The following is a 26,095-nucleotide window of genomic DNA, read 5'->3' as shown; positions in this document are numbered from 1 at the left end:
CGTACAAAAACATCATACATAAAATATCATTAACAAAAAAATACATTTAAACATGGTCGAAAATGGAGCGGGATGAAGCATAAGCTTAAAAAATTACTTACTAAAGACTTGTTAAGTATCAGTTAATAGTTTATAAAGGTTATTGGGACGTTATTCTAAATCTATTAAAGATTATTAGAACTTTATAAAAAAAAAAACAGGGATATAAAAAGATTTAAATACCTACCCATAATATTTTTGCAGTTAATAAAGATAGCAGATCTTTTTTTTTTTTTTACCTACACTGGCTTCATTACTATAAAATAAAAACATAATCTAATATATTAATTTTCTAATACACTACATTCAGCATGTACTTGCACATTTAGTAAATGTTTAGTGTAAGTTCTGTTCAAAGGTGGTTTAAAAAAGTACTAAGCTAAATTCATGTTTAAAGTCAGATCTGTCACTTTTTCCTTCTCGTACAGCAAATTTCTGCATTACTGTGAATCACCTGCCTCTCAACACCTGAGAAAATGCCATCACACGCCACCCTAAATCCCTTTACCTCAATGCATCCCTAAAATCCTTCCTCCCGTATCCAATACATCAACACACACACACACACAAAAACACTGGGATTTTCTCAGGATTTTCTTCTATTTTCACTAGTCAAAAGAATAGTGATTTGTGTGAGCGCACTATTTGTTTTCTCTGTCTCCTTTTCTACTCCAGCTCGCCCCAAAATTCACAACACCAGACCTCTTTTTACACCCTCGCCCAGATTGAAATATGGAGCGAATCTTGGGGTGAGCGGAGAAAAGAAAAACAGACAACAGAACGAAGCCTCTTGCTGCAGTGTGTTGTAGTAACCTCCCATGTGGATAAAACGAGAGGAGCGAAAACACAGTAATGAGACGAGGGGTTGGTTAAAAAAAAAAGTTTAAAAAAAGACAGACCGTGTTTGGGTCCAATTTCTCCCTCCATTCATCTTCACAGTCCCGGGTTTGTGTGGGATTTGGAACGATTTGGCACAGCCTGTGTGTGATGATATTTACTGAAGTGCGTTTACGCCCTTGGACCGCCTTGTAGTGTCATTGTGCTAAAGACTTCTGCGCTTTACTTTTAAAGTCTTATTCAGAGTTGCTTTTATGTTGCCTGTTGCATGCTGATGTGTTGAAAGGGTCTGTGGTGTTTGGAGTTTGTTGATTTGTCAGATTTTTGTAGGCATGGAGCAACGTGTCTGGAGATACTTTGTGTTTTTGTGTGTGCAGTTTTCCAAAAAGCTGCAGCTCCCCTTTGTGGTCCAGCAGTGATCTGCAGTGAAATGGATGGTCAGAGACAGATGGGAAGGGAATGTGGGAACCCTGTTTTGTGTCAGCCAGGAGTGATTCGCTATCAAAGATCAAAATAATTGCTTTTGTCATTTCATGTAATTTCTCCGCTCAGAAAAATGCTTTTAAGCACACCGGATTTCTAAATAGTTATATTCTTGTTTCATTTCAAAAGGGATGTTGTTACAATAGATCAATGAATTGCTTCCTGATGTTTCTTGTTTATGCATATGTAAATTTGCAGATGGGTGAAGAATTTTTGATAGGATCTTAAATGTTTGCTTTAACATTCACATTGTTGACCTTAACTTAATGTCTTGAACTGTAACTTAACTTAAATGAATAGTTTACTACTATGTATAAATGTGTGCATTATATGGTGTAAATGCAAAACAGCAAGAGATTCTGTCATCATTTAGCCACCCTTCGATGGCTCCAAACCTGTTTGACTTTTTCTTCTGTTTAACACAAAAGCAAATATTTTGAAGAAAGCAGGAAGTCTTGTAATGTCTGACATCCATTGTATTTGGTGTTTCTATACTATTGAAGCCATTGGTTGCAGGTTTTGCAACACAATCTCACGGCAATTTGTAACTTTTCGATTTAGTGGCTAAATTCGTGTGAATTCATATGATCTAATTTGTACAATTTAGTACGACTTGCTCATTCCCCAATGACGGTTGGGTTTAGGGATGGGGTTATGTGCCATCTTTTTAAAAACGTACAATTTCACACTGAACGAATTAGCCACTAAACTGACAAAACGTAAAATACTTACATTTTCAGCTTTCTTCAAAATATATAACATTGTGTTCAACAAAATAAACTCAGAAAGGTTTGTAACCACTTGAGGGTGAGTAAATAGTGAACAGATCTTAATTTTTTTGCGGTAAACTATGTCTTTAAGAATTGCATTGATTCAAGCCAGGTAATTTGAGGCTGCATTTTGGATCAAAATATATTACTGTGATTATAAAGTAGCAAAAATTAAATATTTGCTTAGTGGATCTCACACTTTTGCTGTTGGAAACTGACGAGTCGATCTGGAACACTTGTTTGGTGGCTGTAAACAGTTTATTTTATTCAATACTTTGAATTTAAACTCATAGGGCTTTAGTGGCCACATACATGGACAGCACATTTTAGCTCTTAAGTGGCTATTTAAAAAAAAACTTTAAATGATTTATAGTTTGTTACAGACATACAGTGTCATCCTGCAACTGTTTTGCAGCATTGTGTCCCAAACCCTGTTTTAACTGTCCAAAATGGGAAATAATGTTGTTTTTTACTCTCTGATAGTCAAAGCAAGTAAAAAAATATATATATGTTTTATATATACATTAAAAAACATTCAGGAAAAAGTATTTTAACATTCGGACCACGAGTCCACATATGTGGACATAGTTTTTCTCTAAAAATACATCATATCAAAAGATGATACTTCGATTTTTATTCTAATTAGGTTCCAATAAGCCCAAATAGCAAAGAGAAATAAAAAAATGCATGTAAAAATACATATTGGGCCTTAAGCGGTTAATTAACCCTTTAATATTAATTTTAAGGCTTTTTGTCATCCTAACAAAAAACAAATCAGCATACACAGGCAATCAAGTCGCAGACAAGGGTGAGAAGAAAAATAATTTTCCCCTCAAGTTGGAAATATAGAATGGCCATCATAACACTAATATGTTTCAAAGAGTTCACCCAATAATAAAAAAAATCATGTAAATAATTACTCACCATCGTGTTGTTCCAATCCTCCTCAGACCTCTGTTCGTCCTGTAACACAAATTAAGATATGTGTTGCATTGCCCAAACTAAACAACATGATCTGATGTGGAAGGGAATTCACTGGCAAACACATTACTCTTTACTTTTTTCATATTTGTACCCTATGAAATATGGCAGAACTTTCCGATTTCATTTAAAATATCTTGGTTTGTGTTCTGAACATGAACGGAGGTCTTAGGGAATTGGAACAACATGAGTGTGCAATTAATAACAAAATATTAATTGTTGAGGACTGAACAGAAAATCCATCAAAATATGGATTCTATGTATTTATATTGAACAGTATTCTATGGTTTTGTGTGGGAGGTCTTTAAATAAGCAAGACCTCAGAATTTAGTAATAAGAACTTTTTAGTCACCTTTTTGTATATCAGCTATACAATCTGATAATTGTGTTAATTTGAACAAATTATCAGAGTTGTGTATAATCAGTATAACAGTGGAAACTAACCCCCAACCTGAGTAGGACATGTTCCTGGATTAACATCTATGTTGAACATTGCAAACAGACAATCTGAATTAAGGGATATGTTTACCATTTATGCTAAATTTAGGCTTATGGTTAAGTTCATGCACTTCTACATAAGTGTTATCTAACTATTATCCCTGATTTTTAGAGTAATTTATAGTCATGGTTGGGTTTAGGGGTAGGGAATAGGTATGTGTATTATATTTTCAAACAAAAAATGATGTTCCAGGATCAACATAGATGTTAATACAGGATCACATCATACTTAGCAAAATCATGACGTTTGGAAACTCTGTGTTTATTTTTATATCACACAAAGAAAATGGATCACGAGAGAACAAGAAAACTGATTTGAATTACTGTTGTCTGCAGTCTAAATTTAGGCATTGAGGGCAACTGCACACCCTAAATATATGTATACACTCTTACATATTTACTAAGTAGCTGAAGAACTGCTGGTATGTAAAGTCTTTGTAACTCCTATTAGTGAAGAATTGTGATGTCACTTTTCACAGTTTTGATGTGATTGTTTATGCTGAAATCTCATTGCAAAACATTGATTCTGAATCTAATTAGGTCCATGTCCTTTTTTTAAGTCCATATCTGATTGGAATTTGATCATAGAGGTTATGATCATATAGGTTTGATCACAAGGTTAATGGCAAACAAAATCACATTAAATACCACTTTTTCAAATCCATTTGAAATCCTGATCGAATCACTATAAAGATGTCAGCAGGGAATAAAGTTTTTCAAACTTTCTCATAAAATGTATAAATCCAGCATAATGCTAACATGCAAAGATGTTGTATTTGTATTGGTATTTGAAAACTCATGTCTGTTGTTTTTATTTTTATTTTGGCATAATGTGCAATGTCATTGACACAAAAACCAATGCAGGTATTCCAAACCATGCCAATAGCTTCATTTAAAAAAGAAACTAGAGAGCTGGGTGCATATACAGTGGCATAGAATTGGCAAAATGACTTATGATGTTTCATTAACTATAGGGAGTGTGGCATGATGCTTAGTTTATATCATCTCCTGAAATAGAAAACTCTGCTTTTTAATACAATAAGAGGAGTGGCAATACACATTTGAAAATAGTTGAAAAAACAATATTCATCCAATGTGTGCATGTGAGAAGATCTATCCAATATAGGCCTGTGATGTATTCAGCATTCAAATAAACACAGTTTGGATTAATCAATTTGAATGATTTCATTGTCACTGTAAAAAAAGGATACACAACTTGGCTATTACATCCAATGACACAAATTGGAGTCAAACAATTGCATGTGGTTTGTAGAGTTCACACTGTTATAATAAAAAGCAGATATGAAGACTGTCAGTCACTACTTGTTTTCTGTCCTTTTGGAGTCATGGTCACATTCGGGAAGTCTGTGGTGCTCAACAACGACAAAACTTGTGACTAAACTACTACATGAAACATTGCTTTGGAACGAAGTAGTGTTTCCCGAACTCTGTCGGAGATCTATAGTCTGCTGCACCAGTGGCTGTCTATGGCAAAACTTTCGAAATGATGTTCCTCAAGAGCAACACGTTCTTTATATAAAACAATAATTATAAGCAACAATTCGGGCAAATTTGCCAGCCGTCTGAACATTGGATATTTTGTGCATATCCATTTCAGATCGTATTCAGCCAGTATAAATGGCAAAAATAGATAAATTAAAAGGACACAAGTTATGTTTTATACAAATCTCTTCAAGCGCTATTAGATTAAGGCCCAATCCCAATTCTATTTTTGTACCCCTACCCCTTCCCCTTGGCCCTTACAACCGAAGGTTAAGGAGAAGGGCTTCAAAATGTAACCCTAAGAATTGGGACAGCACTACAGCTCCTGCCCACGTCATCATGTCCTCGCGATCTCTTGCTTCTCCTGTGAGATCAGACGATGGCGACTGCTGTAGTGACTCCAGTTGTGTTATTTTATGGTATTTATCTTTAGGAGATCACTGAAGGCATATATTATGTTATCATAATGAACTAATGTGGCAATAAGATCGTAACTTTACTGTGTATTTACACAGTGGCTATATTCATCAATGTAAACACACCAAAAACGACATTAACATTATAGCAGACACTGTAAAAAACCCATTGACAGCCACTAGACATTACTGACAGGGTATTCCAGTGTCAGAATGCTGTGGGACTGCTGTACAGGAGTTATTTAATAGGGATTATAGATCGCAAAATTTTGCGTTTTTTTTTAAAGCTTGATGGTAAAACACGAACCACAATTATGAATATATTAAAATGTGTTAGTTTGTCGTAAAAATTCGTTATAATGACAAAAAACACTAATTTGTGGATCTCCTTACTTCCGGGTTCAGCAATACTGCCGCTGTGTCTGGTGCATTCTGGGAAATTTTCTTACCCCTTGGTTTCAAGTGTGGTCCTGAAAAATCTTCGTTCGTAGGGCTCTTCACCCCTTCCCCTTAGCCCTACGTCTTCAAGCTAAAGAGAATTGGGACACCCCTACCCCTTGCTGTGCACGTGCAAAACGAGGGGTAGGGGTAAGGGAAAGGGCTAAGAGGTAGAATTGGGAATATCAACAGGATACACTATTCGTTTGTTTAGTCTTGATGTTTGGAATACTGTTTCCGCATCCAAGCCTCTGCTCATTTGAATTGAGAAAATATTCCTTTATGATCCTTTAAAATGATGGTGTACACAACAGTCTCTGGATTTGCTGCATCACAGAAACCAATATTTTAACAATTGCTAAAATTTATAGGGTTGTATTAGGGTTGGGCGATGGCAACCAATATGGCATCATACAAAGTCTAATGTGAAACATTGCGTTGCACGATGGCATCGTCGTTGTAGGTGGTGGTGAACTAATTATTTTTGAGTAATTAATTCATTCATAACTAGTTAATTATTTGTACTGTAGCCTACAGTTTCAACTACCTCACCCACATGGTCTTTGTTTTAACCATATTCAAATCATAAATAAATAAAGATAAATTACACACAAATTACCACCTATCAATGACTTTTTATGCGGGACTCTGGGATGAATAGGCTGAGTGATCTGAGTCGTTATAATGGCGTCGACAAACTTGGTTTGGTAAAAAAGGTGCACAACCAATAGGAACCAACCAACAGTATTTGAGGTTTTCACTAAAATGACTAAGTACAAGCGTGAAGGCGAAAGATTGAAGCTGTGTACTGACTCTGTGGCATGTTACCTGATCGATTCAAAAGACAGAAGAGTCGTTAGAAAGATACAAGATTAAGTAAATATCACTTTTACCAAACTATAGTGAGACACAATCCAGCGGTACATCTTTGACAAACTGTCAGACGTGCACTGCTCTTTGGGGTTTTGTGCTCAAAGCACCCTCTGACTGCTTAGAGCTCAGACGTGCGCATATGCAAGAGCCCATGACAGAGTGTGTGTGTGGTCACGTGATGTGCGTGTGGAAGAAGGGCCCTTATATATATATATATATATATATATATATATATATATATATATATATATATATATATATATATATTAGGGTTGGATCGATAGACGATAGATATCATGATGCTGAGCCAGCATCGCGGTCCTCTGCCCCAGCCCCGTTGCAGCAACAACCCGTTTGTGAAAAATACATTATGTTGACATATATGTTTATTGCGATCATGAGTTTTGAAAGTATTAAATCGCTTTGTAATTATATATTGTTATCATTTGTTGAGTCTCCTCAGTTTGATAGAGCACTTGGACCTGGAAGTTGCTTCGCGTGATGTCGCACTTAACAAGATTTGGATTTGACAGTGTGAACGTAGCTCAAGTTATGCAATAGGAGTCGAACAATTCGGATTCAGTGTTTGTGGTGTTCACACAATTCTACATGAAAAACAACCGCGTTTGATATATAGTGTAGCATTTGTGTATGTATGTATATCTGTGTATATGGTTGGTTTAAGACTTTCACACTATCAGCCTTAATCTGATTTATTGTTTGTATTCAATTGAAATCTGATCCAAAACAGATTTCCAGAAATAGCATCTAAAGAAATTTCAAACCACATTTTAATGTAGCTTGAATATAATTTAAACTAAAGAGAGTGTTTTTGTTTTTTAATGCTTGTTTTTTAATACATATAAATGTGATTAGATTATAACCATATCTGGACAAAAAATTGGATTTGGACTGACAGTCTGAACAAGGCTTAAGAAAAAAACAAATCAGAGTTACATACGATCACAAACCTTTAGACCTTCTAACCCCCCACCCACCCACACACACAAACACAGAGATGACAGGCATATACACTTTCAGCTGTTTGCCCATGGCACTTTGAATGAAGTTTGTGTTTGTGGTGTGTTGTGGTGCGGTGAGCATCAGAGGACGGCTGCTTCTCTAATGTTGTATCAGGTAACTCATCTATATTAGGCGTGTTTGGACACACACACACACACACATACACACATACACACTCGCACTATTTTAAAATGGCCCACTCTCTCTCTCTCGTGATGGACCACTTCACCTTTCACACACCTGTCCATTCTCCTTGGGTGGCAGGACATCAGTGAAGACTCTTCACAATATGTTTTTTTCTTCTTCTTTTGATCGTGTATAGTCAAATACACACCCTTTTGCAAAAAATACATACTGGAAACTTATGCAGAATTGTAAACATGAAATTCAATGCGAATTTACATTGGAGCAAGAATCAATAAATGAACATGCGTACACTCACATTCCAGCATCATGGCTCATTGCCCGCAGTGCTTTGAAGGAACTGCACGAATGTTTACTGATGCAAATTAGACTGCAGAGGCCGAGCCTGTAGATCTTCAGCCGGTGTTAATGGAATGTTGAGCGAGGCACTCACTTTTCTCACCTTTTTCTCCAGCCTTACTCACTAACGAAAGTGCAACTGAAGAAATTTGAACTTCTATCAATTGTGCAAATTTTTTTTTAACATTTAATATTTTGTATTATATATTTATTATTTTTTATAATAATTTTAAATATTTGGGTGTCATGGTGGCGCTGTGCATAGCACGATTGCCTCACAGTAAGAAGGTCACTGGTTTGAGCACTGGCTGGGTCAGTTGGTTTTTCTGTGTGGAGTTTGAATGCTCTCTCCGTGTTCGCGTGGGTTTCCTCCACTGTCCAAAGACCTGTGGTACAGGTGAATTGAATAAGCTAAATTGGCCATAGTGTAGGTGTGTGAATGCAAGAGTGTATGGGTGTTTTTCAGTGTTGAGTTGCGACTGGAAGGGCATCCGTTACGTAAAACATATGCTGGACAAGTTGGCAGTTCATTACGCTGTGGCGACCCCTGATTAATAAAGCCGAAAATAAAATTAATGAATGAATAATTTTAGATATTGATTATTAATATTTAATTTAACATTTTTTTTAACATATGAATCCCCTCTCTCACTATATAAATTTTCAGTTGCATAGTCCACTGCAAGCCCACTTAAAAAAAAAAAAAAAGATTTTTTAGGTAAAACAAAGGTAAATTTTGTATTTTAGGTGCTGCAAAATACATGATAGATGCCTAAGTATAATTGTATATGAATAAAATTGAAAACAGAGTAACTATTATTTATTAATTCTTGTATTCATTCATTAATTTTCCTGATTTAGAAAATAAATTAATGAACCACCAACTATTCTAGCATAATTTTTTTATGCAGCGGATGTCCTAGCCGCAACCCAGTACTTATACTGCATGTCTTTGGACTGTGGGGGAATCCGGAGCAGCAGGAGGAAACTCATGTGAACAGGGGCAGTGATTATATATTAGAACATCCAAAGATAATGTATGGATTCTATAAAATAAATAATTGGAATATTATGCATAAATATAAAAATAATAAGGTACAACTTTAAATAATGATTTGTTCGATAAACAAATTCAAATTTACTCTAAAAGTTATACTTTTATTTGATGTTTCCCAATGACACTTTAATTTTTTTTAGAATACTCTGGAATTTTAATTTAGATTACCAAAAACAATATTAGAATCTCAAAAATCAAGATATTAAGGTAAATGTACATCTTATGTGTAACATTATTACTAAAGTAATGATTATATAATTGTCTATACACACATACTCAGTTATTGTGTTGTTGTTAAACAGTGTGTATGATAAAATTATTAGAAGCAAATTGTAATATTTTAAAATAATCCATTTAATATATTGCAATAATAATAATAATAAAGTTCTACTTGATAGAACTTTAGAATAAGGGTGTGGTAATAAAATTTTTAGTTTAAATGACATGTTTTTGAGTGTTTGTCTTTACAAGCTTTATATGAATGATGTAACTAATGTTTATTTATTTATAAAGTACATTGAAATACTAAAATGTTTACTATACTGATAAATCATAATATAAGAATGCCAAATCAGTTTCATTTTAGACTTGAAGAGTAAAGAAAGCATTATCGTCATATTAATGTCATAAAGAACATTCTAATCAGATTAGATTTCGTTTATTTTTCAGTTATTTTTTTCATCCATAGAAAACACTTTGAGAGGTCTTTTGACAGTTCAGTGTCACCATTTGAGCAAAAGCCAAATTCTATTATTGTATTAAATTATACAAAAACAGCAGAAGCTTATGAAGTGTTCTCAGTTTGTGTACACCGTATAAATGCTGGGCTCCACACAGTTCTTTCATGTTATTCTAACACAAATCAAATAAGTTAATTAGGTTATTTTTACACATTTATGTGGATTGACCATAAAACAAATAAGTTGTCCCCCAAAGAAGCTTTAAAATTGTGTTGTTACCTCTCATTTTAAATAAGTGGTTAGAACAAACAGCAAAAGTCCTTTTTTTGAGTGTATGCTTATGTCTTTATAATGTATACGAGCTAAACGTTTGTTAGAGAGAGCTGCTATAATCTTCTCAGTACAGTTACTAATGCTTGACCTCACTTAACCCCAGACAGCTGTATTCTAGTGATTTACAAAACGAATAGCTTATATTAATATGTAGATCTGCATAATCACAGGTAACTACATTTAAACCCATTGGCTTCAGTGAGATTGAATGGTGAAGTCAGTGTCCGAAGTTAATTCTCCTGTAGGTAAAGAATGTTTATGGCTTGTTAAACCTCCAAATTTAGCTCTTATAAATAAACTGGCGGTGATGAATGGATCTGTGATGGCTTCAGAAGGCTTGCTGAATCAGGGCTGGATTTTTCGGCGGTGGTTTTAAGTGTGTTTATCCTGGCTCCGCACAGCAAGCTCATTATTGCTGATGCAGATGAGCTCCCGTGGCTTAAAGCAGCGGTGGGTGTTTTCTTTGCGCGGCTGCAGCCACCGCATGTGTTGCTTTCTCTGCGGAGAGAGGAAGCCTGAGCACAGAGGCTGAGGAGACTGACCCCAGCTGCAGGGGTCCACCCCGGGGATCAGGAAGAGGAGCTGCGGGGGCACCAGACTGGAATTGAGACGTTAAAAAAATTTTGCTGACTGTTGAGGCTGTGCAAACTTTCCGGCTCATAATAACTAATACAAAGGAAATAATCTTACAAAATGAGACCTCAGATGTTTCTCATAGTCACCAGTAAAATTGATTGGAGGGAAGTTTATTTTTTAAATTTATTTTTAAATTACAAATTAGGATAAAAGTTATATTGTTATTTGTCTCCTGCAATTATCTTTTTTAAAAATGAGATTTTTAGTTTTAGTTTAGTTAGCCTTTTGGTTATTTCACTCACAATATTTTATTATGTTCATGTAACACTTATATAATGTGCGCATAAAACATTTATGTCCATTGTTTCTTTTCTAATTGAACTAAAAAAGGAAAGTAAGACAATGAATATGTAAGGAAGTAAATAAATGACACAACATAAGGCAATGGATCAACTGAATGTTATTGCTTTAGAAAAATCATTTGCATGTACAAAATTAATCCACATGTAATGTGTATTTAGCACATTTGCCGCATATACTTTGATGATGCGTCGGCAACCACAAGACCACAGCACCAGTGCGGCTAGAGAGAGAAGAACAGCTAACACACCAAAAAGACAGTGATACAGTCAATTTAGTGAATGGGGATGATTGGGAGGCCTTGATCGGTAAAGGATATTTGGAGGGAAGGTTGGAGGGAATTTGACCAGGACACTGGGATTACACCCCTATCTTTACAAGAAGTGCCTTGGAATTTTTAATGATCACAGGGAGTCAGGACCTCGGTTTAACGTCTCATCCGAAAGATGTCCTGCAAAGTTTAGCTCCAACACTAATCAAACACACCTGAACATGGTAATCAGTGTCTTCAAGATCACTAGAAATCTATAAGCAGGTGTGTTTGATTATAGTTGGAGCTAAACTGTGCAGGACACCGGCCCTCCAGGATCAAGTTTGCCCACCCCCTGCAATATAGTGTCCCTTTTACTAAACCGGGGCATTAGGACTCAAACAGACCGCAGGCTGAGAGTCCCTTTGCTGGCCTCACTAACACCACTTCCAACAGCAACATTTTCCCATGTGGACTCCCATCCAGGTAACGACCAGCCCTGCTTAGCTTAATTTATTTTATTTATTCAATTAAGGTCTTTAAGCAAACTTTGCCTTCATATTTTACTTTGGATTGTACTTGTTTTTCCTGAGGATGTTATTATTTATGTGGTGAATGATTTGATTCACTGATCTGTGTATACTTTTTGTATTATGTATATATTTGTATGTATGTATTCTACGCCCCCACCCCCTTTCTTTTTCTCTTTTTTTGTAATGTTATTTGGATGTTGTTATTTAGTTTTGTTTTGTCTTCTGGTCTTATTATTATGTGATTGTAATTAATTGTGGGACCCCCTTGAAAATGAGATGGTACATCTCAAGGGCTTTATCCCAATAAATTTTTTTTTTTTCAGTCTTTGGCTGCAGGGTGATATGGCTGTGACAATTGTCAGTGTGTCATTGTCAATCTGTCAATCTATTAAAGCAATAAGGCAAAAGGACATCATGTCAATGTTATTGCTATAGAATATAATGTACAAATATTTACTTACAAAGTCACTTTTTTGCATTTGTTGTATTTACATTTTTCTGTTGATCTAAATATTAGAACATTAGTGTGTACAAATTATTTAATAAAATTATTAGTTTTGTTTGTTTAAAATAAGGGTGGTGTGGTGGAGCAGTGGGTAGCGCTGTCACCTCACAGCAAGAAGGTTGCTGGTTCCAGCCTTGGCTAGGCCAGTTGGCATTTCTGTGTGGAGTTTGCATGTTTGCGTGGGTTTTCTCCGAGTGCTCCGGTTTCCCCCACAGTTCAAAGATTATCCGTAGTGTATTTGTGTGAATGAGAGTGTACGGCTGTTTCCCATTAATGGGTTGCAGCTGGAAGGGCATCCGCTGCATACAATAAGTTGGCGGTTCATTCTGCTGTGGCGACCCCTGATTAATAAAGGGACTAAGCTGAAAAGAGAACAAATGAATGAATGTTTAAAATAAAAAGTACAGTATGTTATGCATTTTAAAATATTTAATACACATACACTTTGTCCCTTAATAGAATAAATAAATCAATCAATCAATCAATCAATCAATCAGTCACTCAGCCAATCAGTCAATCAATCAATTAACCAATCGTTAAAGATATCCAGACTCTGCAATTCAAATAAATCTCTATGTACTGTATGTCAACAATCCTCTCAGTTGTTTCTCACTTTCTAATAAGGAATTTAAGGACCGACAGCTGACGGCTGAACTTGATACTTGACCTATAACTAAAATAAGTGAACATAACTTGAGGCACACTTGTCTGGGAGCTGACTGGCAGAGAGGAAGAGGTGTGTCCATCCACCATCACGCTTCCTCCCTTTTAATCCAGAAACATGTCGGTTAAATCGGGAAAGGAAATGCAATTAAAAGCTAATAGCTGTAGAGTTTGTGTTGTGCTTTGCCAGAAGTGGTTTGGAGCCAAACGCACTGATGGAAAAACAAACAATGATGCCACTTAATGCATCTGCCGTTTGAAAATGCATGGAATCTCCCTGGCATTTCTCAGTGTTACGTGTGTGTGTGTGTGTGTGTGTGTGTGTGTGTGTGTGTGTGTGTGTGTGTGTGTGTGTGTGTGTGTGTGTGTGAGAGACAGATATGGTAGCACTCTCCCTCCTGCTGGTGGGTTTCAGATGGAGCTCTCAGATCTCCTTAGGGTCTCATCACTCCTCCAGCAGTCAATGAGTCAGTGGGTGGTCCGTCCCTTTCTCACTCTTTTTTTCTTTTGGTATTTTTAATGTAACAAACATGAAGCAGATGCAGGCCTCTTTTACTACACAGCCATTAATGTAGAAGGCAAAGCCGCACACATACACAGTGAGTCTGGAACTGGAAACTCTTATTATTGTCTACTGACATCTGTGCGGTTTGAGACTTTTTAAAATTCCTCACATCAGGTGGTTTACCTTTCCTCCCACACACCCTCTACCTCTCTCTTGCTCTCTCTCTCTCTCTTTCTTTATCTCTGTCTGTCTCTCAGCCCTGCAGCTGTACTGGTCTGTGTTGTGAGTTATGTTTCTTGTTATGTATGTCTGTGTGTGTGTGTGTGTGTGTGTGTGTGTGTGTGTGTGTGTGTGTGTGTGTGTGTGTGTGTGTGTGTGTGTGTGTGTGTATATGTGTATGTGTGTGTCATTGGTTGTGACATTCAAAGTGCCTGAAGTGTTTGGGTTGTTGTGTAATACGCTTCCTTTATTTCTCTCTGCACATTTTTTTTTTTGCTCTGTCACACGCGTACACATTGTACAGACATGCGGTCCAAAATTAGCCTTTTCACATACCTGCCAATAGCAGTTCAATTGAGTACATTTACTATTAACAATATATACTCCTTGACTTTTCAATGAAGGTATTAAACATGTAAGGAGTGCTTTTTAACTAAATATTTCTTATATTCGTTTTACGTTAATTGAACAATGTAAACAGATTAAACTATATATGTGTATATAACTATATATATATATATATATATATATATATATATATATATATATATATATATATATATATATATATATATATATATATATATATATATATATATATGTGTGTGTGTGTGTGTGTGTGTGTGTGTATGTATATATATATATATATATATATATATATATATATATATATATATATATATATATATATATATATATATATATATATATGTATACATCACAAAAAATAAATAAATATATATATATATATATATATATATATATATATATATATATATATATATATATATATATATATATATATGTATACATCACAAAAAATAAATAAATAAATAAACTATATATATAGGAGGATTGTTTAAAAAAAAAAAAAAAAAAAAAAAAAAAAAATATATATATATATATATATATATATATATATATATATATATATATATATATATATATATATATATATATATTTTTTTTTTTTTTTTTTTAAACAATCCTGCTTAACCTAATGTAGCAGACCCGTGGCCAGGCTGGTGAAAGGGGTGGTTCTATTTTCTCAAAATGTGGACCTTTTTTGCAGTTATTCGCCTCATTTCCTATTTAATTATGAGATTTAAATAATACACTGTAGTGACATTAAAAGCACTGTTTTTAGCTGGATTAGCATATCGTATGGTCATCATAACAACACTTTTTGATGTAAAAATATTAAATATTAAATATATAAAAATATTAAGAATAAAGAAATATGAATAAATGTTTATATTTTAAATACTAATGTATTAAATCCTAAATCATTGGGAAAAAAGGAATCTGTTAATTTATTTAATTAAAAACTGTAGTCTATTGTCATTTATTAGGCAAATAACAAACTGGCCAGCACATCCGACTTTTCTCAAGTCAGAATTTGGCCATGAAGAATAAAAAATAAAACAATAATAATAATTATAATAATAATGCAAAGCCTCTCTTGTAAAAAAGAAGTATATTTGAAAAATCATGGTTAGCAACAACAATAGCCAAATTAGTATTCAAATTAATTTTCATATGGGCTGCTTTTGGTGCTTCACACCTTTTAATTGATCAATTTTTGTTTCAAGAATGAGGTCCAAGATTTAAAATAAAAGTTAGTTGTAAAATGTTATTTAAAAACAATACAGTAGTGAAAGATCTTTTCTTACACAGCTAGACCCGAACTCTCCGGGCTACAGGCCTATATACTAGTTAGCTATACGTTGACTTCCAAAAAAAAAATTATGTATGGAAGTTACTGGGAGCTTTCTTGAAATAAATTGCCCTTTGTGTTTAACAGAAGAAAGAAACAAACAGTTTTGGAATAGGTAAAGGGTGAGTAAACGACGACAATTTTAAATTTTGGGTGAACTATCTCTTTAAGATTAGCCCCTTTCACACATACAGACCTTTCCGGAAAATTGCCGGCAATTTTCCGGAAAGGTTGTATGTGTGAACAGGTCCTTTTTGAAAATACCGGTAAATTCGTTCTGGCTATTTTCCGCAAAGAGAAGTTGTAACATTACCGGCAATTTGCCGGAATGCTGCGCTGTGTGAACGCAGAAGGAAGATTTCCGGAATAAGCTCGTGCACGTCTAGAACGTGCTGACGTAAGACTTCTGCTTTAGCCAATCACAACAGTCAGACGCATTTACGTCCGCGCGGTGTGTGAGAATAAAAGCCTTTGAATATTTTTCCAGACACATTTAGCTGCTAGAAGTTAGTCAGATCCCGTTTATATGTTCTTCTTAATGCCAACTGTGCAAATAATCATCGATAAGATGCTTATGATAAGCCGTTGTTTGTTTACCTTCAAGCTTTGCGTGTGCCCATGAAACAACCTGTGAGCGTCAGCACACGCACATATTATGAACATCTCGACATGCGATTATGATCCAGTGAAAGTTGTTTACAATATTGATCATCAAAAGAGTTTGTAATTTAGTCAAATGTTTACAAATACAAGCGCGGCCGTTTAAAGCTCATTTGTAGTGAATGATGTCAGAATTTACCGTATTTTGGAATGGATGTGTGAATGCTCTTTTCCGGAAAATTTCCGTAACGTCCTCGCCTGTGTGAACAGCGCTTTTTTGAATATACCGGTAAAGTCGTTCCGGAAATTTTCCGGATATTTACCGGTATCACTGTGTGAAAGGGGCTATTGTCTATCCTGCATCATGTAATTCTGACTGTCAGCAGTTGAAAGCTGTTTTAACCTCTTTTATCGCTGTATTTTTTTATATTTTTTTTATTTATGATCAAGTTTGTAAAAGAAAGGCCCTTTAATGTGATGTTTCGCCATGCTGTGCATTCCTACATTTCAGTTGATTTGCTCATCCCGCAATAACGGTTAGGTTTAAGGGGTGGGGTTGAGTGCCACGCCTCTTTTTTTTTTAATTGTTTTTTCGTACGACTGAATTCGAAAACGTATACGTATTACGTTTCCTCGTGAGATCAGGTTCTATAGTTATTGTTTTTTTTTATTAATATTAATGTTATGTCACTTGCTTATCATGATTTTTTAAAATAAATTTATTACCATTGGCAACGCAAACATTTGCCTCATGTCCGCGTGCGCGCGCCTCCGCTAAACGATTTCAAACCGAAGGACTCTAGGATTGGGCCAGAAAGCAGTCCAGAATGATCAAAGATGGAAAATGAAAGCTCTCCAAGAACTCGTCAGATGTGCTGAGTCTGCTTACCCGTGCAAGGCTTCGAGTGCAGGTAAGTTTCATCTATTGTAGTTTTCAGTTTGCCAGTTTAATTGCTAGCAAACGTTAGCAATTATAAGCTAATTTTGTAGTGTCAAATGCAAACAGTTAGTTGGCAGTTATTTACTATACGTATTACTATACGTATATATTACTATACGTTACGTATTCGGAAAAAGTGTTTAGTATTTATTATTGTACGTTATTTTTTAACAAAACACTTTCATGAATGGAGGCTAACTGTGGCTGATGTTAGCCCCCCACCACAAATATTTAATTTGGAAAAAAAATGGTTGTCTATGACTAAAGAAGTTCCCCATGACCACGTGTGCCTAATTTCTTGCAAGCATAGAACATCCCTGTTTAATTGACATTGGGTATTTCTGGAACCCAAACTAGGTTCCAAACCAACCTAGCTTGTAAACTTTCTCTGTAGATTATTTTGGTTATCGAATTATAAACTTTCTTCTCCTTTTTAAATTAGTTTATTTATTTTGTTAATGAGTAAATTAGTAGAGGAAATTCGCTCTCATAAAGGTACATAACTGGTCGCTGCACTGGGGCTGTACCTTGTCAAACTGTAAACTTTTGTTAATATTAGGTCCACATACTTGCAAGTACAAACATGTACCTCATGGTTTCTTAAAGGTACAAAAGTGTACCCCTTAAGAAACCAATGTGAACCTGTTTGGTATAAGGGTGTAAGGAATTAGATTTATTTGTTTAGGAGGACATTTTCTATTGAAAAAAAAATAACAGTAAAGAAAACAAATCTATAGACACACAAATGTTTTTGACATTAAGATCTAACATAATTGTTACTTGATCTCTTGAACAACATATTGCAATGGTTTCTGAAAGACTATGTGACAAAGTGTTGTCATCACAGAGATAAACTACATTTTAAAATATATGAAAAAATTTCATATAAAGAGACTTCTTTATAAAAACAAAACATTAAATCGATGAATGACCTCAGTAATATATAGAATAATAGCATTCTTAATTTGCCTTTTCTCACAATGTTTTAATCCTTTCTTTGATGTTTTAAGAGGTGTATTAGATTCAAGCATTGAAACTTATGCTTACTCATATAACTGGGAAACAGTTTAGCATATTAATATAATAGATGGATGCTGCTGGAATGCAATCTGAAACTAATGTGTGTTGCAAACATAGATACAAAACAACATGTTACAGACATAGATGAAAGCATTATTGCTCATGCTTGTGTGTTGCTATGTTGCTGTCAGATCCAGTAAAGCATATATTAATTATTATATTTTTGATACTGAAATGGCTGCAGCAATACGTGGATTTTTTTTTTCACAGTTATCTTTCTGCAATTATGGCATTTATCCGATAGTCCAGCTTGAGATATATCTGTTTTTGGACTAAGAAAATGTTTGTGGTTTTTGTATAATGAAATTGCTGAACAACCTTTATGAAATATTTGACTATGTTACATTTTTTTTATTAGGTTTAAAAGGGATAATAATATAATGATAATAAGAAAAATAATAATAGTTTTTTCAAATAATAATACAAGTAATTTCAAATTTAACAGAAGTGATACTGGAATGGGATGAAATAGCTGGGTAGTGTCCTTTTGTATTTCTTTCTCTCTTTCTCTGTATTTTTTACACTCTCTCTCCCTCCTGCTGATTTATATGGTGGACTGTTTTCTCTAGCCCACATGATCCTGGAGTTTGCATGAAGCTTCCTCAACCAGAACCGATGTCATTTAAATCCAGTTAAATGAATGACCCCATAAATTTTCTCCAATAATAAGCGGGACAGCTGAGAGGAATGCCAGGAGGTGAGCTGGAGGACCAGCGTCTGGCCACTGTGTTCTGCTTAAAGAATCTGCCATCTCTCTTTCTCTTTCTCTCTCTCTCTCTCTCTCTCTCTCTCTCTCTCTCTCTCTCTCTCTCTCTCTCTCTCCCTCTCCCTCTCCCTCTCCCTCTCTCTCTCTCTCTCTCTCTCTCTCTCTCTCTCTCTCTCTCTCTCTCTCTCTCTGAGGTTGTTTCTGGAGAATAGGACCTTAGGGAGAGGGTAAGACAGCCCACCCAGGGTCTAGATTCACTGGAGGCTACTAAACCTCTGCATTCATGTGAGAAACTCTGATGTGTGCTTTTCACTTTTTCCTCAAATCTTCTCCTTCTTTTCTTCATGTATGTCCACATTTGATAGGCAAGGTATCATCATCATCGCCTAGTAGGCTATACAAAAATATAGATCCAAACTTTTGAATGTTTTTAAAAACCAACATTTTTTGTATCATTCCTTTTGTCTTCAGTGTCACATGATCATTAAAAATCATTGCAATATTTAAATTTAATAATTTAGTTTTATTTCATTGCAGTGCATTTGCCTTATTTAAACAATCTTCACATTTTAATCTTGTAATTATTATAAATTTTTTTGAGATATTGTCTGTAATTCCTTTTTCTATCATTTATTTTTCATTTGCTGTAAATTTTATTAATTTAATGATGTCATTAGACTATTTTACATAGGCTATTTTAAGTCTAAAATGTATTGGCATTTAAGTTTGCTTTGAACTTGAAAGAGAGAGAAGCAGATTTGACTTGTCAGTGGGTGCACATGGCTCCTGAGTAGTATAAAAGAGAAATAGTGGATTTTTTTTATTTCAATATTATTTTTGCTTACTTTAACCAATTAGAAAGAAACACTGTATAACAGTGTCATCATAAATACAAGTATTGCTAAAAATTGAATTGTTTTGTTTGTTGCATATAGTAGTTATTAATGTGGTGTGGGTAAATGGTGTTTCAACTCTGTTACCACCACAAGTGTATTTCAAACTTATGGAAAGCACTGCTGGTTCATTCAAGTTAAATTTCACTGCTGATTGTCCAAACACTGAAGAGCAAATTGATCATTCCAATTCATTTTAAAGACGGCAACAAGAGAATAATAATTATCAAAAAAACTTACTGACCACAAACTGGTAAAAATATAAATACAAACATAAAAATAAAACAAAATAAAAATCATAATGTAAAAAAGTAGTTATTAGTTTTCCGTAGTTAGCATACATTGTAAAATCCCAAGCTTTTCGTTGCTGTTGTAAAAGCAGGATCCCTGATTGGTCAGAAATTATTTTGACAGCTTACTTTTTCAGAGACAGCTTACTTTTACTGCACTGTAGTGTACTGTACTGGTCTGTCCTGATCTTTTACATTATCACTAAAAATATTTTCTTTGTTGAGATGCGAGTTTATGTCTGTTGGAATTATTGTAATTTAGAGCTTTGGACTATTCTTTCTTTCTTTCTTTCTTTCTTTCTTTCTTTCTTTCTTTCTTTCTTTTGGACATTAATATGATGTACTATGTACATTGAAAAATAATCATTTGATTTACCACATTTTTTAAAGTAATTAGTTGCAAACAATTTATAAGGGCTGAATTTAACCAACCAAATAAATTTTTGTGCTGTTCAACATAATGTGTGTGTTTAAATTTAGCCAATATAAATTGTTTAAAACCAGTTACCTTAAAAAATCGAGTAAATTCAATGAATATTTTTTTCCCCTAATGTAGTAATTATAGGCCATGTCTATACTAATCCGGTAAATTTGAAAACTGAGTTTTTGTTTAAAAACCATTTACGTCCACGCTGTCATGTTCATTCATTTTCCAAAACTTTGACATCCACATTTATACGACTAAAAACGCTTTCACCCTGTATTGTGTGCGTGAAACGTAAGACGATTCGACACGCGTCATTTCTGCCTGACGTTTATTTTCTCTCCGGCTCTTTGAAACGTCGTGGTAAAATGTTGAGGAAAAGCGAAGAGCTTTTTTAAATGGACTGACAATGAGGTAGAGTTGCTACTTCGAGTAACACATGAAAACGAAATTGCAAAAAAGAGTGAAAATATAGACTGGTAGACGTGCCAAAACAAATACGACGAAATATAGGACCGCTTTAAAGGACAATATCCTGCTGATCATGCTGCTCACCCTCACCGTAGGGACAACATCACTAAACTCATAATCACAATGAAATTAAAGGCCATAAGGCTTAATTACAGATTAACGGTATATTCTGGAAAAAAACGGCCATGGAAGACTAGTACAGTTGAGAGTATCCAAAACAAATGCTGCAAGACGTGGTCCACCATTTTTGCTGTATTAGTAACATGACTGTGTCACATGACAAAAATGCGTCATTGTTTTCGAAAGCCTCCATTTTCACAGTCCACACTACGACACAGGCATTTTCAAATTTATACACTTTGGAGAGTGTTTTCACAGAGATATGTTTTTGTTTCTTAAAAACGCATCTCAGTGTGGATAGGAGGGCAAAACGGAGACAAAAATATGCATTTTAAAATTAAATCGTATTAGTGTGGAAATGGCCATAGTATTCTTCCAGTTCATATCATGAACATCTCTCATTTGACTTCTCATAATTACTGGGATTCTGACAGTGTAAATGCAGCTTTAAATGGCTCTTATACTCTGTGTCTGTGGTCTGTAAGCAGTTTCATGTCTGATGTTTCAGAAGATTTGTGATTAATCTCTATATTGTGAAGAGATGGAGGGGTTTGTCTCGTCAAGCATTTTTATATGTGTGTGTTGGGCTGAAGTGACGTTAAAGAAGGCCTTCACGGCTCCCTGACTGGCAGCTCGGTTGCGTTTTTGTAGCCACTGCACCACTGTGGGAAACAGGAAATCTTAATATTATTTCTGCTCACAGCTCAGAGATGCGCTAAAGTGAGAGAGGGCGAGAGAGATTGAGTGTGTTCACTAGATGGACAAGACCCAAAGCGAATCGTTTTTGCTGCTTGTTCAGACTGCTTATTTAAAATGAGCTGGATCAACAATTCTTACACTTTTGGGGGAACAAATTGATTGTTTTATGTTCAATTCATGTTTAATTCAAATTCAAGGTTATGGTGTATTGTACACCATAGGCTCAAGTCTCTGGTCTTTCTTCCTTTCATTCTTCCCATCATTTATATATCATTCTGTCTGCCTGTTTGCCTCTTTTTCTTTATTATTCTGTTCTTTTATCTGTCTTAGTGTGTTTGATTTGGACTTTTTACATTTTTATGTAAAGGACATATCAAATACACTGGCATCTAAGCATGAGATGTAATTTAAGAAAAATAAATTCAAATAAGAACATCAAATATATTGAAGTATAGAATATCTTAATATCACAAAGACAATTACTTAATATCACAAAACAAAACAACGAAAAAAAAGACTTTCTAAATAACTAGATTATATGATTATGTAAAAAGACAAAAAAGGTTTATTAATTTAGAAACAGTCTAGAATCTTTTTTGTTTAACATTTAAAGTTAATAAAATGAGTAATTTCTTTAAAAATTCTGTTCGTTTTAAATTCAACTTGTGTACCCACTGAATCATTCGTTATGCCAATTAGCGATCCTCATTTCAGTTAACTTTCCCAACTGACAATTGCTGCTCTTTAACCAAATATTATCTGTACACCAAATAAGATCTATGTTAAATCATCATTTAATGGCGAAATGTAATTTAAGTATCTATTTTGTGCCTGAAAGATTAAATATTGCATTTCAAAATTTTAATTTATTTTAACGTGACGCATAGCATACAGAACATTGACAACAGATATGGATACATTGTCAATTGTCTGTCAAACCCTGCAGCATTTCCAACAGCAGAGAAAAACTATGGAAGCCCATTTCTCTCTTAAACAGGTAATTATTAATAACTGGAGTCATTAAGTCAGAATTGTGAGATTTAAACTCAAAATTCTGAGATATAAAGTTACAGTTTTGAAATAGTTTTGCCATTTGAAAGATATAGTGTGCAGCAAATTGTAAGTGGTATCCAGGAACGGACTGCCCATCTGGCAGACAAGGCAGTTTCCCGCTGGGCTGACATACTTTTTGGGCCAGGCTAATTATCTTCTTATGATCTGATTGGCTCATAAAACTCTTAACAGCCTATTGTTTTTTCTGCCTAATTAATTGACAATGATGTGACTATGAAAGAAAGATGTTTTTTTTTCAGACAGACTGGCCCATGTACCATAGTCTGCAGCCCATTGGTTCTTATCTTTATTGATATTGGGTTGAACCAATCACAAGCTCCTATTTTGGGCTCTGTGTGAGCGTGCATCAGTGTGTATTTGTCAAAATAGTCGAGAGTCAGAAAGAGATGAAATGGAAGGGAGGCGCAGCGTAATTGCAGGAAACACACTGGCGTTTTATCTAGCATTTCTAAAAAGTTTAATTCATCTTGTTGTCTATATCTATCGACACTTTGGTCTTTTGAATCTGTTAGTTGCTTGTTCTTATGAAACTTGTTTTGGCTGAGTGCAAACTTAAAGGGCCATGACACCCCCCTCTTTCGGTTAAAGTCTACTTCAGAATTTTTTCAAAAGATGCATGATTAATGGGCGTGGAGCTCCGCGAGCATCGGGCAGTAGTGGGCGTGGCCAGCAGGGGAGAAGGGGAGCGAGTAACTGCTGTTGTCAGTTAGCTCACAAAATGAGACACAAAGAGAAGACGCATGAGTTTATAGTTTACAAAGTTAAAATGCAAAGAAATGAACAGTGATTTAATGCCCTGCTGCATTTGTTATTCGTAATTTCATATACACAAAACCACAATTTATATCATTATAAAGATGTGTGTTCATGTAAACACTATAAATGAGGACTTCTCCCTCAATCCCCGTATCCAGCAGACTCAGTGCAGCAGGTCTCCTGACCCGTCTATTTTAACCATTAGCCCTGCTGGTAATCTGGAGGATTTAGGCAAACACAGCAGCACGGCGATGTGTCTGAATGTGAACGAACTCCTGATAAAAGACAGCGTCCGCCATTCTCTAATTCTCGTACTGCTCTCCCGACAAAAATGCTAGCAGCACACACACAGCTTTGCTGTATGATCGCCCTGACAAGATCGCGGGAGAAAACATGCAACAAACCCCGTGGATGATGGAAACAAACGCATATGAGCCTTCATGAACGGCTAAATACTGTGCCGTGGTTTCTGTGTCTCTTAGCTCGGGCTTGACACTGGCAGGTCTGGCAGGTCTCATGAATAATTAAGCAGCCGGCTCTTCTCATAGGATAAGAAAACTCCACTATGAATAATAATGAGAAACCGACGCGTCATCATTGCACTTGCAGTTCTGCGCTACGTCGCCAATTTTGATCCCTCCCCAAAAATCATTTTAAACCCGGAAGCTGAAATTAGCTGACAAAAGCTCAAAATTATCCAGTTTCCCCCACAATTAAAGCTGACAGGTGCTAACATTGTCTTAACTGATGCTCAACACACACACACACATCTGTTAATATAAAAAAAAAAGTTCTCCGGGGTGTCCTGAACCTTTAAGTTAATATATATTAATTTATGTAACCACGTACACTAATTCTACATATTTTACTGAGTGCTTGCCTTTTATTGAATACATTTATTGTGCGTTCTACTTTAAGAATAGCAAAATTGATTGTTAAAACTTACATTCAGCAAAAGAGATAGGGTTGTTTCATATTTTTCATTGAAAATGAAAAGAGGCAGTTATGTTCTGTTTTGTTATGAATATGCATACAGTTAAGATATTAATTTAGATATTAAGCCAATATTTTTTTTTCTGCTTGAGATGGTACTTTTATTATGATCAAATGTATTTATGAATAAACATTAAGCAAATTATATCGGCTTAATATCAGCCACCATGGTTTCTAAGATATCGCCATCAGCCATTGATAAACCCCTATCTGTCAACAATTCTATGCATGCATTCCATTCCAAGAATAACCATTTTATGTTGCATTATAGAGAAACAAATATACACACACCTTGCCATTTTACACTTTGAAATGAGAAGGGCGCTGAACCCTCATACTCCAATCCTAGTGCAAGAGGAGGGGGGTAAAGATTATGCAGGGCGTCCCCCAAGTGTGCTGACTGAGTCACTGTGTGATTTCAGTGACCCACATCCCATAACTGCCTTTCCAGGTCTACTTAAAGAGAAAAATGGATGAGATACTTTTAAATGGGGTGGCAGGTTTTAAATGATTCCTTTTGTGTGTCTATATAGCTAATATGTACAAGGACGGTTCTTTTTATGCACACTGTTTACAGAGACTCAGGCTATTGATAAGCCATAAGTCGATGAATATCACACACTTTATTTAGCTTACATATAGTACAATTAAAGAATTATTAGCCCCCCTTTATATATTTTACAGTATTTGTTTACCGTAATTTTTTTTAGACGTTTCTAAACATAATAATTTTAATAACTAATTTCTAATAATCAATTTCTCTTATCTTTGCCATGATGATACATATTATTTTTACTTGATATTTTTCACTGTAAATTTTTACTTGATATTTTGTTCTGTAAACAATCGAAAATAAATATTGCTTAAGTGTGCTAATAATATTGACCTTAAAATGTAAAAAAAAAAATGGTTTTATCTTAGCCTAAATAAAACACATCAGACTTTGCCTTAATCCCAAATCTATTTTTGTACCTCTTCCTCTTCCCTTTTCCTTTGACCCTTGAAACAGAGTGTGAAGGAGAAGGGCTTTAAAATTTACCCCTAAGAAATGGGACAGCACTACAACACCTGCACACGTCATCATTTATCATCGTGATCTCTTGCATCATATGATGATCGTGACTGCTGTAGTTATTCCAGTTGCGTTTTTTTTTTGGTATTTATCTTCTGGACATCACCGAAGGAAATGATATTATGTTTTCATAAGGATATAATTTGTCAAGCTTGTAACTTTACTGTGCATTTACACCGAGTCCATATTTATCAATGTAAACACAAGAAAACAGCATAAACTTTATATCAGACAC

At 34.9% G+C, this 26,095-nt stretch overlaps 3 protein-coding genes across 13 annotated transcripts in view; 1 reads left to right on the top strand and 2 right to left on the bottom strand.

Moving 5' to 3' along the window:
- Window positions 1–1,172, bottom strand: part of tbx1 (T-box transcription factor 1) — a 28,225-nt gene extending 27,053 nt beyond the window's left edge. Inside the window, exon 1 of one of the 2 annotated variants that reach the window (XM_068221117.2) lies at window positions 939–1,172. In XM_068221117.2, coding sequence (XP_068077218.1) covers window positions 939–966 — 28 coding nt within the window. In that variant the 5' untranslated portion in view covers window positions 967–1,172. The remainder of the gene's footprint in view (window positions 1–938) is intronic. The other variant, XM_073949941.1, reaches the window with a different exon arrangement.
- The window catches only part of srrm4 (serine/arginine repetitive matrix 4), a 763,243-nt gene that overhangs the window by 624,619 nt on the left and 112,529 nt on the right, over window positions 1–26,095 (bottom strand). The window lies entirely within an intron of this gene.
- The window catches only part of sema4c (sema domain, immunoglobulin domain (Ig), transmembrane domain (TM) and short cytoplasmic domain, (semaphorin) 4C), a 656,757-nt gene continuing 647,358 nt past the window's right edge, over window positions 16,697–26,095 (top strand). For 6 of the 7 annotated variants that reach the window (XM_073950580.1, XM_073950578.1, XM_073950581.1 and 3 more), the window contains exon 1: window positions 16,697–17,253. The gene's annotated coding sequence lies outside the window, so the exon portion shown is untranslated. Of the gene's footprint in view, window positions 17,254–18,931; window positions 19,060–26,095 lie in introns of all 7 variants that reach the window. The other variant, XM_073950582.1, reaches the window with a different exon arrangement.

This window comes from Danio rerio, chromosome 5 (genome assembly GCF_049306965.1).
Source record: "Danio rerio strain Tuebingen ecotype United States chromosome 5, GRCz12tu, whole genome shotgun sequence".
In the NCBI taxonomy this organism is placed as follows: domain Eukaryota; kingdom Metazoa; phylum Chordata; class Actinopteri; order Cypriniformes; family Danionidae; genus Danio; species Danio rerio.
The sequence above is the reverse complement of the archived record's forward strand: the minus strand, read 5'-3'. Positions and strand labels throughout refer to the sequence as shown.